Source organism: Cyphomyrmex costatus, unplaced genomic scaffold, assembly GCF_001594065.2.
Source record: "Cyphomyrmex costatus isolate MS0001 unplaced genomic scaffold, Ccosl1.0 scaffold497, whole genome shotgun sequence".
NCBI lineage: Eukaryota > Metazoa > Arthropoda > Insecta > Hymenoptera > Formicidae > Cyphomyrmex > Cyphomyrmex costatus.
In genome coordinates, this window is record NW_017279244.1 from 448,384 (window position 1) to 464,741 (window position 16,358).

The window sequence follows — 16,358 nt, forward strand, 5'->3', positions numbered from 1 at the left end:
GTTTTTAGCATGGACTGATCCTGAAAGCAAAACCTGCGGAAACAGATTTGGAGCAAAGCCTGCTGACAATTTTATATTGCACATTGGCAACAAATTGTAGACAGAGTCTGTATTATCAGATATTGTCAGCAAACTGCTGCTAAACTGCTGACATGTCTTGCCAGCAGATTGGTAGCAAAAACCGAGCAGAGTCTGCTGACATGATCTGACAGCAGATTGCATGAGCAGAGCCTACTGGCAGAACTTGACGACAGACTGGCAGCAGAAACCGCGCAAGATTTGACACTTTCATTCATGGCCCCGCCACGAGATGGACTTGCTTCTCGTAAGAAGAAAACGTTCAGGAGTCTTTATAAGAATTGATGTAGAGAAATAGAATAGATAAACTCCTAGATATTTCCACACTTTCGGAATGTGCTTTCTAAAAATGTCCGAAAATTGTTGATTATTTTATAACTTTCTCGTGTGCATTTTAAAATGTGAAGCTATATAATCAAATCAATATAATTTAGCAACAAAAAATAAAACTGTATTGATTAGTTTTAACAGTATATACATACACATAATTATGTATATATCTATATATATAACCGATCAGAGTCTATGCTTAACCATTTAAAATTTAAATGCCCATTCGAATAGCGATTCGAAAGGGCATTTAAATTTTAAATGGTTAAGCGTAGGCTCTGCTCGATTTCTGCCGTCAAGCTGGCTATTCTGTCAGTAGGACATTTCGATTATCCACGCTCCTCCTCGTTCGATCAGACACATTCCTATCTTTTTGCTTCTGAACGATTCAAAACTTTTCTCTGGTCGCGCTCTCTCCTGCCTCTGTTCCTCGGAGGAAGGAGGCAGGAAAAGACATAAATACGTGGCGCGTGAAAGTGATCGCTGAGACAACGTAATCGGGCTGTTTGTTCGCTGGTGCGCGTGGCAATAGCGCGAGCGCGCATGCGCTACCACGTACCACCGTTGTGACTTGCGATTGATAACACTTCGCCAACGGGACTGACCGACGCTCGTTATTATATACCTTGGCCCCCGTCCTTCATCAGCCTTCATCCAACTTCTGTGCCTTCCAAACAGCGTGTCTCGTTCTCTCTCTCTCTCTCTTTCTTCCATTCTCTCTCGCTTTCTTCCTCTCTTTTGTTGGGCGCATATATACACGTTGCGTGTCAGTGTATGTGTGCATTTTGTCGTTGAGCGCCTTTATACGTTTTCACCGCGATGTCGTCCGGTAATTGGGAACTGGTCAGCAGGAAGAAGGACAAGAACAACGACAAGTCGAACAAGCTCACGAAGACTGAGAAGAAGAAATTCATTGAGAACGCACCGAAAGTCGAGGATTTCTGTAAGTCGCCTCTGTCATAATCTACCCACTTTCCACCTCAAAGGCCTCATAGCTTATGCTCCAATTCTCCGTGACTTCGTCGATTTGCTATCGACGATGTATCAGCTGAGAGAACGATGCGAGCTCAGTGCACCTGATTTGCTTCAATCGCTAGAATATATTATATAAAGAATAGGTCGCACAATATGGTACTATAATATGTGTCTTTTGCGACACTCATTCTGCAATTGCTCCTTTTTGTCACAAAATGTTTGACACAGAATACGTCATAATAAATCCTTTTGGAGTTGTCTTGCAAGATATAGCTCTAAAATATTGTATAATTCAACTTAGAACTCTTGTACTTTAAGATAATCAGTCTACAATTATTCCTTTTTTATCACATAAATACTTCTTTTACTATGATAAATTATCCTTTTGGAGTTGTCTAGATAAGACTTGCTCCAGAGGACAATTTATCTCAAATTTAATTTGGAGTCTTATACTTAAGATACTCATTTTGCAATTGCTCCTCTTTATCATACAATGTTATAGAGATACTCATCATGATATGCTAAATTATTATTTTAGAGTTGTCTCGCTAGATAGGCAAACAAAAATTCTTCTCCAAAGGATAATTTATCCCAAATTTAATTTGGAGTCTTATACTTTGCCATACTTATTTTATAATTGCTCTTTTTGCTACAGAATAATAGAGAAATACTTGTCATGATATGATATAAACTATCTTTTTATATGAAATTGTTTTATAAAATACTCCAAACAATAATTTACCTCAAACTTAGAGCCATTTCGTGAACAAGCATCTTGTTAGTCTTTTTATTCAAGATTTTGTTAATTCTTTATCAAGGAAATTGTATATCTAACTTATATATACATATAATTTTAGTACCATTGAGTCAGGTGAAGACGCTGTACGATAATCTAGATGGAAACAAGGAGAATAAGAAGCCTGCCAAAGTGCAAGGGAAAGAACATAAGACAAAGGAGAATGAAGAGAAGAAAAAGCAACATCAGAAACAGCAGCAGCATGTTGAGAAAAAGAAATCTGAGCCAAAGGAAAAACCTCCAAAAACTATCAAAGATGCATTGAACGCAGTAAGATCACTTTTAATTTAGAATAAAATTTGGAATCATATTTGCACTATTATTGTATCTTTTTATTGTATATATATTTATTTTTTTATACATATTATATTAATTTAGAAAAAATATTTCCATTAAAAATTAATTCTATTCTATTTTAAATTATTTGAATTATATGCTAATAATTACTTTTTTTTTACATATAGATTGACCCACAAGAACTCGATGAACTTTTGATCACTGCACAAGTCAGATTTCCCGAGGCTCCCCTGCTCTGGCTGAAGGAGCTCAATGCTTTCCTCAACATCAAGATTTCCATCAACAAGGAAGATGCGATATTCTCAGGGAAACCCAAGGATTATCCGTTAAATTTAGTACCTAAAGAGATCTCTTCCATACTAGAACGAGCAGTGGAGATGACGGGTCAGCAAACCATACAAATTTTTTATGAGAACACTCTCACGGCAATGGCCACTGATATGGTTAAAGGAATTCCTGTTATCGGTCACAAGATATTTTTGCAGTTGCTAGCGCACTTAAATCCCGAAATGACCGCCGCCAACATTCCCAAATTGATTAACATAAGGAATTCCTATGAGAACAGGAAGAACGTTGGTTTGTCTCTGTTATGGGCTTGGTCGCAAGCCGGCAAGAAGAATTTTGCAGTCGGCTTGAAAATTTGGTACGAGATAATGTCGCCAATGCTGGAGACAAAGGGCTATACGAGTTACGTTGTGCAAATTCTTAACGATCTCGTCTTCGGACACGAAAATGTCCATGATCTTAGTCTAGATCTGTACTTGAATATTATCATGGATACCTATTCTCAAAAGTATCAAAATATTCAATCTGCACTGGTAGAACAACTTAGTGCGGCTATCGATAGGTTGAGAGTAAGTAATACACGAATTTTAAGCGTGTCTCACATATTTTAGTTAACTCTAGGTACACTTTTTTTTATATTCATTATTGCTATATCCGGATCTATGAGATTCCATTAGTCCTTTCATTATAAATCTCGAAAAATGGATTAACCTTTTTTAATCGTAAATGAATTTAAAAAATACATTTATTCATTTTAAAATAATTCAAAATCATAATAAATATTTAAAAACATAATCTCTATTTATTAATGTTACAATAATAAGATTTTGAAATTTCATTGAGTTTTAATTACCTCAGAGTATACCAAGTCTTTATAAAACTTTTAGTACGCTAATTTTGGATACGCTTGATATATACCTAAGGTTTTATAAAAATGATATATAATGCATGTACGATTTGGCGATGCGATTTGAGATCAATATGCTAAAATTTTTTACAGTCAATGTTATTTAGAAACAAGGACATATGTTACACGAAATTGTTTGAAATGTTAATGGGAAAAGTATCACAGAAGTCAGATCTAAACTATAGAAATGAATTGCTTAATGTTCTTACGGATTGTCTCGTCACGGAACCTCTTTGCTTCACTATTTGGAGTTCCATTTATACCAAGAATTTATACCAATCCAGTCTTCTTCTGTCATATATTGGTAAGCATTGAGCGCTTTTCTCACACTTTAGTATGTTTTGTTATATTTACGCAAAATATTCGTATAAAAACTGCAAAAATGTGCATACTTACAGATTTGAATTTACCCAATTTAAAAACCAAGTTCAAAGCTAAACATTTCAAAGAAACTCTCGGAATTATTCAAAACAATAATGAAAAGTGGAAAAAAGCTAAAGACGAAAGCCTAGCGCTCACATGCAAGAAAATATCTCAGGTGAGTCCTCTCTCTTATGTTTTTTATAATTTTGTCAGAATATTTAAAGTAAAGCAATTTAAGAAAATAAAATTCGTTTCAAAGTATATTATAAATTTATATATAAACTATTGAAGGATACGATCGTATTAAAAATATATGTACATATTTGTCTAAGATACACACATTTATTTAATTCTTAATACACATGATTTTCCTTTACACACATATCTCTCTAAGATGCACACATTTATTTAATTCTTAATACACGTGATTTCTCTTTACACACGATGAGTCGTTATTTTTTCGTGTTAATTTTCATTACTTTTACAAGCATACAAAAATTATTAGCTAAGTGATTCTTAGATAAACCTTTAACATCTTTAGAAAGTTTTGTAAAGTTGTATTTATACTGAAAAAAATAAAAGAAATTGTAATAATAAATAGAATAATAACGATTATTATTTGTCTACATACTCTTGATATTTCAAGAACAGAATGACCAATCGTGTGTAAAAATTAATAATGCACATATTTATCAAAAACAATTGCAATTTCTTATCAAAATGTATCACGTGATAATATATTGACATATAATACATATTATTTGATAAGATATCGCATTTAAAGTGTTTTCAGTATAAGTATCTGTGTTTATATAATACACTTATCTCTCTAATAGAAAATGAAATATTTAACTAAGCATTGATCATATTCTGCATCGATGTTACGCATCTACAGATAGAAATTTATTTCTCCATCGTCTCTCTCGCTTGAGATAAATAAAGTCAATTATTGTTTTATTTAAAAGAATTTATTCAAATTTTTCTTTTGTTACTAGAAAAAAATGAGAATCATGCAGGAAGCCGTAAAAATATAAGTCACATATATCGCATTGAGAGGCTACAGACCTAAACGATAAACAGAAATGACAGGCAAAAATTACTGCTTAGTTACTATAGATTTAACTAATCCGAATTTAGTTGCGTGCGCGCGTCGTGAAACTCGAAGTGCGACATTCTTCTCTAACAATGCGATTATTGCGATTCTGCCTCTAACAATGGTCGCGTGCATAACCAGGTAACAAACATACTTGCACGTATTGCATTTAATGTGATATATTATGTGACCCGTGACATTCGAAGCAATACCTCAGTGAGGTCGCAAAAAATTTATCCGCTTTAATGCAAACGGACAGTCACGGACAATTAAACTTAGAAAGCATTTCTCTCGGCAAATAGATCGTCGGCATTGCAAGTCTCGCGCTTCTTATCATCTTAATTCTCACAACTTTCAATTCGCCGGCAATGTTTATAGCAATTACGTGTGCTATAATCATAGAGATAAATATATGTGAACATTCTTTATTAAATACTAAATCTCTAGCTATTTTTTTAGCTTCCTGTGCAATTCATCTTTTCTCTTTTTCTCTCCAACGTGAAAAGTAATGTTGAAAAAGTTGAATCATGCATGAAATCCAACTAAAAAGAATAGGTCTAATGCTTTCAGGTAGAACTTCCTTTCACTTTTTACACGCATCTGCAGACACATATGTGTAAAGAATAATAGATATAGTCTCTTAGAAAGGAGAGAAGACCACTCCCATCAATAGTAGCGATATATAGTAATCTTAGTCTTTTGCTCTGAGCAATTGAAAATTTTACAGTTGGAATCTATCCAACACAATTAAAGTTTTATGATTATGGTTTAAGACAACGTTTTTTACCGGAAAATGTTACAGTTTAGAACAATGATATGCAACCCACGGTCTATCCGTCAATTTTTGCACCTCATTTAGCCAATTAGAAATACAGAAAATCACATTTTTTATTTCATACAAATGAAATAAACATTATGCGGTTCAGAAAACTTTACTTATTTCTAAAAATAGTCTTTTGAATATGACTTTTAAAAAAAGGTTGCGTAACATTTATAATTTAGAACAAGAGGCTAAAGATTTATTACTATAAGCATATAATAATGAGAGATGAATAGATACACATAATAATGAGAGAAGAAATGTATCTTCATAAAAAATTTATTAAAATATTTATATTTAATATAAATATTTATTAAAATATAATATAAATATTTATATTAAAGCGCTAATCTTTAAGAATCTTCAGCGAACTTATGAATAATATATAACTATATTTTTTGGTGTAATGAGTGTTTAATTGATCTTATTTTGAGATCATCTTAAGTAATGTCTTAAGATATTAAATAAATGTAAAAACCGACCTATAAGAATTTTAAAAAAAGACAAAAAGTAATTGAATCGAGAGATTAGAGTTAATTCGCATTAGTACAAATAAACATAACATAATTACATTATCAGTCTCTTCGAGTGTATGAGATTAAACATGGATTGAGTGTAATTAAACAGAATTTAGCTCTAGCAAGATCTTTTATCAATGAAGCTTGATAAGAAACGTCGACGGTTGTCTGATTCGCCTCGTGTAACAATGCCGTTGTAAGCTTAGTCTCGCAATTGCGCGCGTCGCAGTCTCCAGTTAGTGTGCGGCATTCTACGCAGCGCGCAGCCGTATCCCCGTATCCAGTCGTTTCTGGACCTCCTGGTCACGCGCATGTACATACGTACGTACGTCAACAATAAATATAGCTATATAAATTCTGTAGCACCGGCATTTTATAGTATTGAATCTTTTTCCTCAACACTCGCGAGTGTCTTTTTGTTTACTTTCTCCGAAATAAATCTTGACGTCCATGTGAGAAGCGTCGCGTCGCCTCGTTCGACGCCTCTGTGAAGAGGAACGACTTTTCCAAATCGACCTTGAATCCTGGAAGAGAGGTGTGGTAAACGAAACTGTCAATTTTAGTTAATCGACATCAGAAATGTTAATAATGTACGATATGATATTATCTCCTTCCGCGCTACGCTTCCTGTGGAACATTAATTGCATCAGTGAGAGATACGATCTTTAAAATTCCATCTATTTATTTCGTTCTCGTGGCGGTCAACGAGTCCGGGTGTCGCGATCGTAGGTCTGAATTAATATATACACTTTTGAAACTTAAAATGAGATATGTTTGACGAAAATGAGAAAGAGAGTTCAGTGCAGAAATAAAAACCAGATCTTGTGTATCTTTTGAAACGAAGTGAAAATCTTAAAAGAAAAATTCAATAAGTGTTGATTGATGAAATTATAAACATTTTGAGGAAAATTTTGCACTTTTATAATTTTCACCTCATTTCTCGAGGTACACAAATAATCGACCCTCCAGGGCCTCGAAAAATCGTGTACGAAAATACTGGGGAAACCTATAATATACGTAACGTATACTGTAGTATTCTGTGCGAAGCAGATGAGAGAGAAAAAAAACCGTAGAGAGATGGTGGAAGCGATCTTGAGGGATTCGTATCGCGAAATCGGGCAATCATTGCGGATTTCTAGCTTATTTTATTTTCGTCGGACACCATAAAGCCGATGGTTAGCTAAGCTTTCAGCCTCGCGATCGAGCGACATTTATATACGCAGTAAAGCGGCGCAGCGTCTCAGGTTAAGTTTAAAGGTACCTTTTCATACTGACGCTGGAGGCTTATTTTTGGGTACATTCCATCTGGCTCTCTCAAGCATTGGTCGCGTTCAGCAGAATGTTGATTTTACAACTGTTGGAAGTTTTCTTCGCGCTGATTGGATTGTGCTTTTAGATCTGGAGGAATGGCGAATCTGAAATTTAATCAATATGACCAGTAACGAGCAAATAAGATGTTAGATTAACACGTGTATTTACGTGTATATCTGAGATTCAGCATCAGTAAATTGTATACAATACATTTGAAATACATATAAGACGCTTTAACTCACGAGTCTTCTTCAATTAAAAGACAATAAAAAATATATAAAAATATCCTGTACATTCTAACTGTATAAAAATGCATACATAAGTCAAAATTCATGTCGAATTTATATACAGCAATCAAACTTGATAGCATTTTAGGTTGCTTTATACATGTCTGTTAAAAAATGGAGTACAAAAGTAATGAGAAATTGGAGTTTAAATAAAAAATTTTAAATAAAAAATAAAACACCAACTCAATTTTTATAATAAAAATTTATGAGTAACTTTCCGAGATCTAAAAAAAAAAACATTCTGCTAAGCGCGGCCATTATTTTTTTCCTTGTTTTAACATATATTATTCGATAAACGACAAAAAATAAAAAAATTCCACAAGCGTTGCGAGCCTCGCGCACTTTAACGTCAAAACAGATCACATGACTAAAATTGACGCTTGACATTCGTCAGTTTTGACCACGTGGCCTTTTTTAACATTGCACATTATGGCACAGAAAAAACAAGCCAATCACATTAAAGATCATAAGATAATGATGTAAGTCGCAATAAATCTCAAAATGTTATAAATTCGCCTAGCACGACTTATTATTACTTGAGCTTTTTGTGCGCCATAAAATGAGCCTTGAAAAAAATGCATCGGCCTGAAATTGCATTTGAAAGGTCATGATGAAAGGTAACGAGCGTTTTCGGGAGCGTATACCTATGCGACTTATTGATCGTTGCGTTGCCCGGTTGCTCCCCTCGCGACGACGCAAGTGACGACGTTCACATTGACGCCGCTCTCGCACGCGCGGCACTTCGCTTTGCTTCGCCCGGTTTTCTTCTTTTTTCCGTCCCTCTCGACGCACGGATCCCGCGCACGGCGTACGAACGCGAGCATAAGCGTCTTCCCGATTTTCCGCAGGTAAGAGGTGAAAATTTCCGCCTGCGATCCCCGTCGCGTGTATTTATGTGCGATTTGTTGATGAAGGTGATCTCGCGCGAGAGCTCGCGTCGCGGGAATTATTCTCCGCTCCGGTCCGGCGATGACGAAGCGCTTCGTGACGTTTGTGTAGCAATCGGAATCGCAGTAGATACGTATCGCCGTTGATTGTTCTCTCCCGCACACGATCTCAAAGTCCTCCCGATAAGATGTGTGCGAGATATTCGCGGTCTCATCTGCGCATTTTACGCGGACATGTTCCGGAATCGTGATCGATTCATTGTTGACAGAAGTCTTTATTGATGTCATAAGCCGTTAAAATTCGCGTGACAGAGAGGAACCGAAATGTATAATAACTGCGTGAAATTTAGTTCGATTGATACGCGAGATTTACGTGACGTTTGAACGATTGGTTTTTTTTTTTTTTTTTTTTCGCAGTCTGAGAGAAGCGATGCTGCAAAGATCAGTGCCGAGAAAGTTGTGTGCCTTACATCGTTTGTGTTCTTTCAGATACTACTGAGGAAAATGACCTCTTCCAGCCGCAGCTTTCCATGGAAATCTGCTAGTCTTCTTTTATTACTGTTAATCAGTGCTATCGTAGCATACGACACACAGAAGCATGAATCGTTTGAAGGTAAGTATTTTCTGGTAGGGGTACTAATCATCTGCTTGCTTTCCATCTCATCTCAGCTTGTCATTCTGATTATTTTATGTTTTCTTAAATTCTTTTTTGTATTATATTTTAATCCTTAGTCATTTGAATCCTGTACGATTTTTTTAACACTGGAACAACAATCAGTTAACAATATTTGTATACAAATTATTTAATGCATAATTTTACAAATAATTTCTAAATATGTTAAAGTATATAAGAATCACTTAATAATTTTTGTATACTATTATTACATAGTGTACAAAATAATATAATGATGTGACTATTAAAAAAAATAACTCTTATGAGATTCTCTAATGTGATTGGTTTAGACATTTAAATCAGTGTTGCCATACATATCAAAGGAGCAATAATGATCCATTCATGTATGAAAATATAAATCAATCTCTGCCTGTGATTGTATTGCTTAGTTTCAAAATAGACAACTATAGTCGATATTAATTTATGTACTCAGTAAATAAACTAAATTTGAATCAAACATTACATTCTCTTGAGTTAACTTGTTCAATTACATTAATGACATATTGAGTAAAAACAGTAGTAACTTGTAGAAATGATTATAAATAACTCAAATTGGGTATAATTTTTAACAATATGAATTTAACAGTATGAAAAGCTAAGGGCAAGATCAATTAAAGAATTTTACAACATTTGCAAAATTGCTTTCTCTATTGATCATAATCAGTAATGAAAATTAACTCAAAACATGAATCTCTTGTGTACACTAAGAGTTAATTACTATCCAAATATTTCATTATAATGCAATAGTGATCACTTGCACTACATTGGATTAATAAAAGGCTGCTTTATATAAAATAAAATGTCTAAATGCAGTAGCGTAATATAATATAATGACTTTGACAATATGAAATATGCAATGTATATTCTGTGAAATAAAGTGACAATATCATTATTAAAATATTTCTATGCTTTTACATTTTACTTTGTCAATTTCATATAGTTTTGTTACCAATTTTAAGCATCTTTTTAGTATGCATTATTCTAGTGTAGCACAAGTGACCAAATTCACTATAAGATTGCTGTTTAGAGAGTCATTAACTTACCATCGTGCTTTGTGTTCAACAGCATAACTTGTCAGCTAGTAATGGTTCATCGACGACATATTCATTGCTGTCATAAACATCACGCTCATTAATATCTTCGCTTTTCTAATCTCTCTCCTAACCAAATTGGTGATACAAATTGAGTTTTTCTATTTACTTTATTATACATTGGCTTTTTATGTGCATTGTAGCGTCCCAAGTTGGAAAGTTCTTGAAAACTAGCGGAATATTGAAACATGTAGAAAAGGCATGGGCCACTCTAAAGTTCTATTGGTCTGCAGGACACAAAGCAGTTAAGGATAGCTCACCGGAATATTACAAAGCCATTGTAGACTTTTGTACACCATACGTTAAATTAGCTGGTGATATCTGTCTTGTAGTAAGAAATATTTCAATTAGATGGTATAACAATATCGTGGTATATGTCAAAAGGAACGTACCTATAATTATTGACACAGTAAGTATAATGAAGATCTCAAAAATATTTTCATAGAGAGAACAATTCTTCATATAAAATACATCTTTTAATATTTTTTTTTTCTTTTATACAGGTCGAGCATTATGCTCCAGGGATCTTGGAGCAAATTAAATTCCGAAGTTTTCAGGGACTGGAATTTATGAAAGTTTTTTTCATTACGATTGGAGAGAAAGTTATTGAACATTCCACTGCATCGATACATTGGCTGGAGAAGAACGTCTTTGTGTAAGTGTGCTTATACATTATGCAAAAGCTGTGATCAGATATCTGACCTAACCGTGACCTTCCTACCCTTTTTTCAGAGGCCAGCTTAGCCCGGATAATCTCCGCAATTACGTCATTTGGGCTTTCGACACGACGCACTCGTACGTCTCTCAAACATACGATTGGATGTATGAGAAAATACAGACTCTCTCCAAAGTGCCATGAATAAAATCCAATGGTTTATTGTATGAATAATTATTGCGTTGACGGCGAAATCTCCGCCTCTTTACGCGACTCCGCATTTATTATTTATGACACAGATGCGTTACATATATATTTTCTGAAGATCACGAATGCGTCAGCCATTTTACCTGTGATATCTCGACGAGAAAATCTATATCTTGCTTTGGTTGGTCCTGACGAAAAAAATTTCGCGATCTTCTAATAAACTGAAACAATTGCGGGCGTTTTTTATTAAGACTAATCTTTTTCTATCATTTTTCTTTAAAATTATTATTAATAACTAATAATATATATATATGTATATCCGAACATTAGACCTATTGTACGCAAATCGTTGAAAGTACGATCTTAAGTATTTTGTATTTTCATTTATAATTTTGAGAATTTTGATTGAATATATATATTCGATTACATTGAATGTTCGAATAAAAATGTTTCTGTAACAGCTCTTCTTGTATAGATGTAGTAAAAGAGGAACTCTACTACAAGTAAAAAGATTTAAGGGAAAAATTATTCCGGAAAAATGGGTCAGAATAATAACAGCAACAACGGTGATATTTTTAGGAATAGCAGAATAGTATTAATAAATATCGTAATATAATATTATTATTATTATTATAATAATAATGAAATGATGGTAATAATAGCGATGAAATGCAATAGATAAATATGAGATATGATAATATAATTTTAACAAGAATATATTAAAGTTTTACATGGGAAGAGATCTGTGTGTGGATAGTGACAGCCACTTCCATAAAGCCACGTATGTAAAAATGAGTTGTCTTATTTCCCCCATTCAATAAAGTTTCAGCAGCGTGCCCTTTTTTAAATTTTTTTCACTCTGCGTGCATGTTCACAGCTTTTATCCCTGATTACTTCCATGAAAATGCGTATTCCGTCAACGCACTTTAAGTTCGCTTGTATTTTTGTAACATCGAGTACTCGCATACTATAATTCATACGGGAAGAAGAGCTTCATTGTATTCTTGTAGATTTGATTGCACAGGTATTCCTCTTCCTCATCTCTGATCCGTGCTAGAACTTCCAATATTTGACTGCAAGTAATTAAGATCGTATCATACACACCGTTTAATCCTCTATTGGATCTATTCAATTATATTCTTTCAGAGCTAACACAGTGGGTTTACTCTCATTCAAAATCTATCAATAATATCAAACAATTCAATTTTCTTTAAGTTACATCCGCAAGTTCAGATTATTTCTATTAAAATATTAATTAAGTATGGACTCTTAATTTTAAAAATATAATTGTGTAAAGTAAAAGGACAAATAAAAGTCAGATAAATAAAACAGGAAACACTTTATCACAAATATTCAAATGAAAGTACTAAGGTGATGTATATTTATATGCATGTAAATTTAGTTGTTTGCTACAATATAATTTTATTAATGTCACCTTAGTACTTTCTTAAATATTTGTGATAAAGCGTTTTCTGTTTTATTTATCTGACTCTTGTTTGTCCTTTTACTTTATACAATTATATTATTAAAATATACTTGGTTTTTATTTTTTATGCCACTTTGTTCCTTGAAATTAATTAGCTCCTTTTAATTAACATAAATAAATGGGTCTTACAGACCCAATTTTAGTAACTGTGTTATAAATTTTGATGTCAGCTCCGGAGGATTAAAAATATTGTAAAAAAAATATAATGCTTAATCTTAAACAAATATCGTATGTAACTTTTTTTTTGCGATTGCAGGAAGAAAGTGTACTAACACTATCGTGCAGGGTTCGTTCCGTCCTTTAACCATCTGATCCGCTTGCCACTTTTCTTTCTTTACAGATGGAAAGTGCGTGATAACGTCGTTCGCGGATGCGTGCGTCGGCCTGATCTCACACCATGGACAATCAGTTTCTATCATGAGCCTATCCGAGGGAATGGTAGTTATCGCAAAAAGATTTTCCTCTGTCTTCAACGAGCTGAAACGCAAAACAAAATGATATCGGATTGTTCTTTTTTCTTTTAACTCTTGCGAGAATCGCTTATTCATAATGGATTCAAACATTTCCATTACACTAAATTAGTGCATACTAAAAGATTATACATGAAATTAGCAAAGTTTAAATGTAAAAACATAAATATTTTAACAAATATTAAAATCTTTTTAAATATTTTATAAATATTTTACAGGTGTTTACCAATATAAATTAATTCAAGCTCGGTTCAATTTATTCTTCATCTTTATCTAATTTTTAAAATTAAAAAAGGAATAAGTTGTGGCCAAATTAAAATTAATTGATGAAAATAGATATAAATGTCTAATAATATCACATTATTTAATAAAATATACAGGTATCATTTTATTTAAAATTAATTATATTATGCCACTGCACTTAGATGCTTTATATAAGACTTTAATGCATGCTAAAAGTAATAACTGAAATCACTATCAATCTTACCATCCATTGACGCCGATGTACAAGCCTAATTGTAGTATGGAATTTGCATCCTCTGGGTTACCGTCGAAGGAATGCACAACACCTGGTGTCAATTCGTTTTTGTGCTTCCTCAAAATTCGTACAAAATCGTCACTAGCATTGCGGCAGTGCAGGAACATTGGTAGCTTTAACGTGGAGCACAATGACAATTGTAGCTCAAAGTATTTCTTTTGAGTCTCCTTGGGGCAGAAATTCAGTCTATCGTAATCTAAACCCATCTCACCGATAGCGACGACTTTATCCTTGTTATTTAGTGCTATGTCCGACAGTGATTTGAGATATTCTTCTGGATTATCACTCTCCTCGAATTCATTGCAACGGGTCGGATGACAACCAACCGTCGAGTACAGTCTGTCTGTAATTTGTTGATTGATGACGATCAGTCATTCGTTCTCAAAAATGAACTTAACTTGAACATATGAGTCCTGTAGTTCTGGGACATTTTATTAATTTTTAAATTGTGTTAAAAATATATATTTATACGCCAAGTTCAAGTTTGCATTTTTTAAACAATTATACAAATTTTTAATTTTGAAAATTAATAAACACTTTAGTAAGTCCCAAAAACATTTATGTTTACCTTTAGCGTCACAAAAAATGTATGTTCCTGTTTGGGGTTAATAATGAATTTGATCGTCCATATTTTGCATTGAATAGCACTAAAAGCTGTTTTATTTAAAGTATCTGAATACTATGGCATAATATAATCAACTTGGTTAGTTAAATAACTAATTTATTAATTCCATGTATAACAGCTTTTAGTATGCATTAATGTAGTAATGTAAGTGACTGAATTTATTATAATTTAACAAAATAGATTAAAAATTAAGCAAGAGATCTATAGTTAAAATATTATTTTTTGAAAACAAGGAAAGATTTATATTGATATAACTTCGCATAGATTTAAGTATACTTGCCATCAGTTCTCGCTATTTCAAGAGCTTTCTTGCTTTCTTCCACATTGCCACCTGTAATGATGATCTTCGAAAGATTATTTTTCCAACTTCGCTCTAAAACTTTATCTAAATCTGGCGGATGCTTCTGAAATCCATGATAGATTCCTTGGTATGCGGTATCTGTTAAATTGGCTCCAATATCTATGACAATTGGAATACAATAAAGAATGTTGGCTTTCTCTCTACTTAATACAAAATTGCTCAAAATAAATGTACAGGGTATCAGAATATATGTTTTCCAGCGAGGGATACAGTTGACACAAAATCTGTATGCATTGTTTGCATTTTTTGCACTCAATATCTTTGCTTTCACTCTTTCTGTCTCATTTGAAGTTCAAAAATTTGTAGAGATTTCAAGCAACATCAACAAACCTACAGTGTAACACAGTGCATCATTAAATATTACTTGTCAATATTAAATTTTAATATTAAGAATGACATGGTTTACTGTGTTATACTATATTTCCTCGCTGGAAAATGCCCTATGTTTACAGATACCTTAAATACCAGCAAAGCATTATTATTATTGATACACTTAGAATGCGTTCCATTTAACATCCATAACGCTCGCGAAATCTATTTTATCCTTATTATTTATCAAATGTCAATAAGGAAAAACAATGCTCGTGAGCGTTGCAAGCCTTAAGTAGAACACAGCCTTAGAATTGCATATGATGCTGAAATATATAACGTGTCTCTCAAGATATTTGAGAATTTCACGAAGAAATCAGGAAGCGTCTCTCAGAAAGAACTTAAAGGGTTCAAAAATCTGCCAGGTATCGACGAAGAAAAGGGATTTTATTGATATAAAGAGATCAATCTCGGCTCTCACTATAACCTGTGTATCGCGAGACAAACAATGAAAACGACATGCTGCTTAACAAGGACGAAGGACGCAGTCGGGTTTACCTATAAATTTCCGCAAATTTGACATTCTAGCTGCAAGCATGGAACGTTCCCAAATGAAGATTGTTCGTCCAGATGTCCGGTCGAGGGTAGACAGAAAGGTTAGCTGAGGTTAGCAGGTGTCCGCCGTTTCGACCGGCTGGACTGACACATGGATGGAGTCCGATGAAGGACTGACGTTACGCTTTCATGCGCAGTAGTGATTGTCTCGATGCTATTCTTGCTTCCGCATGTCATCGATCAGCCCGTACAGCAACTATTGATCTACTGACTACTGAATCCTAATCATCGATATATTTAAAAATAAAAATATACGGACACGCGTACAATTAGAAAAATTAAAGGGGTTCCAAAGTCTAGTTGAATACTGTAGCTGTATGAAATGTTCATCTCTACAGTATAACTCTCTTTTTCGTATTAATATAATATTGTATAATTACA

The 16,358-nt window shown here is 33.6% G+C and overlaps 2 protein-coding genes across 3 annotated transcripts; one reads left to right on the forward strand and one right to left on the reverse strand.

Moving 5' to 3' along the window:
• The first annotated feature begins 955 nt into the window (after positions 1–955).
• On the forward strand, positions 956–11,915 carry Tmem214 (Transmembrane protein 214). 2 transcript variants are annotated; one of them, XM_018545334.1, is made up of 9 exons: positions 956–1,351; positions 2,241–2,449; positions 2,644–3,330; positions 3,762–3,972; positions 4,067–4,206; positions 9,437–9,560; positions 10,855–11,120; positions 11,215–11,366; positions 11,444–11,915. In XM_018545334.1, the coding sequence occupies exons 1-9, from the start codon at positions 1,228–1,230 to the stop codon at positions 11,568–11,570; spliced, it is 2,040 nt and encodes a 679-aa protein (XP_018400836.1). In that variant the 5' UTR covers positions 956–1,227; the 3' UTR covers positions 11,571–11,915. The 2 variants fall into 2 exon arrangements, with proteins under 2 accessions (XP_018400836.1, XP_018400837.1); XM_018545335.1 differs by having other exon boundaries at positions 10,945–11,120.
• On the reverse strand, positions 11,909–16,100 carry LOC108778218 (putative deoxyribonuclease TATDN1). The gene is made up of 5 exons (XM_018545336.1): positions 15,921–16,100; positions 14,973–15,152; positions 14,017–14,410; positions 13,333–13,536; positions 11,909–12,646 (listed from the first exon to the last, which is right to left on the reverse strand). The coding sequence occupies exons 1-5, from the start codon at positions 15,958–15,960 to the stop codon at positions 12,541–12,543; spliced, it is 924 nt and encodes a 307-aa protein (XP_018400838.1). The 5' UTR covers positions 15,961–16,100; the 3' UTR covers positions 11,909–12,540.
• Between the last annotated feature and the right edge of the window lie 258 nt (positions 16,101–16,358).